The 3,713-nt window shown below is 43.4% G+C and overlaps 1 protein-coding gene across 1 annotated transcript in view; it reads right to left on the bottom strand.

The window, feature by feature from the left end:
- SMARCC1 (SWI/SNF related, matrix associated, actin dependent regulator of chromatin, subfamily c, member 1) overlaps positions 1-3,713 on the bottom strand; it is a 201,763-nt gene that overhangs the window by 166,305 nt on the left and 31,745 nt on the right. The window contains exon 3 of the mRNA XM_011939320.1: positions 1,921-2,006. Coding sequence (XP_011794710.1) covers positions 1,921-1,923 — 3 coding nt within the window. The 5' untranslated portion in view covers positions 1,924-2,006. The remainder of the gene's footprint in view (positions 1-1,920; positions 2,007-3,713) is intronic.

Raw genomic sequence — 3,713 nt, 5'->3', positions numbered from 1 at the left:
CCATGATGGCCAGTCTGGACGCCAACTCCTGACCTCAGGTGATCCAAATCAACATCTATTCAACACCATCCATATATAAAAAGTTTCAGTAAATACACATTAGTTTATATGTCCTATTTACTGTATAAATAATTTAATTGCGCACTTGTCCTTATTGTTGATCTAAATATTTATTTGTACTTCCCAGCCATAAGTATGGGGTTAGCTTAACTTTGAAAGTAAAATATATAAATTACATGTGTATTCTCCTGGAAAGATGCTAAGCTTATAAACTGTGCACAGCTAACTCAACTGAAAATACCAAACAATTTCAAGACAATATACTCCACTCCCCCAACCCTACCCTGTGAAGTATGTCCCTGACAACCCCACAGCTCAGGACCATCATCGTTAAACATCACTAGTCCCAGAAACTGATGGAAACCCCAGAGTTCAAGGGGAAAAAAAAGAAATAGTACCAAGACAGCTAGAAAAGGGGAAAAGACTGAAGGGAGCAAAATGGCAGGAACATCTGCAGGGATTCTCAATCTATCTCCAACACTGACCTAGGCAAAGATATGTATTTCTCCTTTTATCCCTGTCCTAAGGATAGCAAAATGGAACACTCTTGAAGGCCTAGCTAACTTGATCTCTTAAAACTGCTATCTGGCCAGGCACAGTGGCTCACACCTGTAATCCTAGCACCTTGGGAGGCCGAGGCAGGTGGATCACCTGAGGTCAGGAGTTTGAGACCAGCCTGGCCAACATGGTGAAACTCCATCTCTACTAAAAATGCAAAAATTAGCTGGGTGCATGGTGGCAGGTGCCTGTAATCCCAGTCACTCAGGAGGTTGAGGCCTGAGAATCACTCGAACCTGGGGGCAAAAGTTGCAGTGAGCCGAGATCGCACCACTTCACTCCAGCCTGGGCGAAAGAGCGCAACTAAGTCTCAAAAAAACAAAACAAACAAAAATACCATCTATCCACTTCAAACATAATATATGAGTTCATTATACACATTTACACATTTCCTGGCAAGCCTACCTTCTAATTTGCCAATAATGTACACCTGTTACTATAAAAATCAAATATAAGAAATCACGCTGGGCGCAGTGGCTCACGCCTGTAATCCCAGCACTTTGGGAGGCCGAGAAGGGCGGATCATGAGGTCAGGAGATCGAGGACACCCTGGCTAACACGGTAAAACCCCATGTTAGCTAAAAATGCAAAAATACAAAAAATACTAAAACATCAGCCAGGCGTGGTGGCAGGTGCCTGTAGTCCCACCTACTGGGGAGGCTGAGGCAGGAGAATGGCGTGAACCCGGGAGGTGGAGCTTGCAGTGAGCTGAGATGGCAACACTGCACTCCAGCCTGGGCGACAGAACGAGACTCTGTCTCAAAAAAAAAAAGAAAAAAAAAAAGAAAAAATCACTTGCCTAATAAATACATGGTTGTGGCCAGGTGTGGTGGCTCATCCCTATAATCCCAGCACTTTGGGAGGCTGAGGTGGGTGGATTGCTTGAGGCCAGGAGTTCGAGACCAGCCTGAACAACATGGCAAAACCCTGTTTCCACTAAAAATAGAAAAATTAGCCAGGCATGGTGGTGCATGCCTGTAGTCCCAGCTACTCAGGAGGCTGGGGCATGAGAATTGGTCGAAATCTGGGAGGCAGAGGATGCAGTGACCCGAGATTGCACCACTGCACTTCTAGCCTTGCTGACAGCCTTGGTCCTATTTTTAAGACCCTGTCTCAAAAATAAATAAGTAAATACATACATGGTTGGTTGATATTTTTCTTGGATGTAGAAACAAGGTAAATTAGGGCTCTTGGTAAAACACATTAATCATAATGTGCTTACAGGATTTTCTAACACAAGGAAATAGGACTTAAAAGTAAATAACTTAAGATCAAAACATGCAAACAAATACAAAAACTTACCATCCCTGTTCATTTTTATACTTGTAAGCAGACCCAAGAATGTGACATAAGGTGCCTCCAGCTTTGAAATCCATGAAACACTTTGCCTAAAAATGATACAAATTACACATAAGAAAAATAAAGCTTCTGACAAAATTACTCATGTCTGAATTCTAAGTTTTATAAATTCAAAGATATAAACACATACTAATTAAACAACCTCCTTAAATATCTTCTTGAATAAACTGAGGAATCAGTAAGTTTTTCTAAAAGTCGATTAGGCTGGGCATGGAGGCTCATAACTATAATCCCAACACTCTGGGAGTGTATGGCAGGAGGATCACTTGAACCCAGGAGTTCAAGACCAGTCTGGCAACATAGGAAGATTCAGTCTCTAGAAAAAAATTTTAAAAATTAGCTGTGCATTGTGGCACATGCCTGTAATCCTACCCAGGAGGCTGAGGTGGGAGGATCACTTGCGTCTGAGAGGTTGAGCCTGCAGTGAGCCCTGATCACCCTACTGCACTCCAGCCTGGACGACAGAGTGAGACACTGTCTCAAGAAAAATGGAATGAAATAAAATAAACTGAATTGAAACTACTTTCTGGTAGCAAGTACAGTGGCTCACACCTACAGTCACAGCTACTTGGGAGGCTGAGATGAAAGAATCACTTGAGCACAGGAATTCAAAACCAGCCTCAACAGTATAGCAAGACCCCACATCCCTCCCAAAAGAATTCCTTTTAAATTCCATAAACATACTATAATTTGAGTAAATAGTCTGTCAAAAGAAAGATTTTAAAAAGCTAAATTTAGGCCAGGAGCAGTTTTTTTTTTTGTTTTTTTGTTTTTTTGAGACAGGGTTTCGCTTTTGTTGCCCAGGCTAGAGTGCAATGGTGCTACCTCGGCTCACTGCAACCTCTGCCTCCCAGGTTCAAGTGATTCTCTTGCCTCAGCCTCCTAAGTAGCTGGGATTACAGGCATGCATGACTACGCTCGGCTAATTTTGTATTTTTAGTAGAGACAGGGTTTCTCTATGTTGGCCAGGCTGGTCTCGAACTCCTGACCTCAAGTGATCTGCCCACCTCAGCCTCCCAAAGTGCTGTGATTACAGGTGTGAGCCATCACGCCTAGCTACACACCAGTAATTCTAACATTTTGAGACACCAAGGTGAAAGACTCACTTGAGCACAGGAGTCTGAGACCAACTTGGGCAACACAGTGAGATTCCACCTCTACAAAAAGTTTAATCCCAGCATTTGGCAGGCCGAGGCGGGCAGATGGCTTTAGCACAGGAGTTCAAGACCAGCCTGGGCAACATGGTGAAACCCTGTCTCAACAAAAAATGCAAAAGAAATTACCCAGGCATGGGGGGAGTGTGCCTGCAGTCCCAGCTACTGACTAGGAGGCTGAGGTAGGAGGATGGCTTGAACCTGGGAGGCAAAGGTTGCAGTGACCTGAGACCACGCCACTATACTCCAGCCTGGGAAACAAAGCCAGAACTTGTCTCAAAACAATATAAATACAAATACAAATATAAATATAAATATAAAGATTAACTGGGCATGGTGGCACATGCCTGTAGTGTCCCACCTACTCAGGAGGCTGAGGTGGGAGGATTGCATGAGCACGGGAAGTCGAGCTATAGGGAACTGTGATGGTGACAAATCCAGGCTGAGTGACAGAGTGTGACCTTATCTCAAAAAAAATTTTTTTTAATAAAAAAGGTAAATCAAAATGTTTCAAAAGAAAACGCTTATAACCCCAGTACTCTGGCTGAGAAAGAAGGCAGGGAGGAAGGGAGGAGTGCTTGA

Source organism: Colobus angolensis, unplaced genomic scaffold, assembly GCF_000951035.1.
Source record: "Colobus angolensis palliatus isolate OR3802 unplaced genomic scaffold, Cang.pa_1.0 Scaffold18, whole genome shotgun sequence".
NCBI classification, from domain to species: Eukaryota; Metazoa; Chordata; class Mammalia; order Primates; family Cercopithecidae; genus Colobus; species Colobus angolensis.
This window is presented reverse-complemented; position numbering and strand designations above follow the sequence as displayed.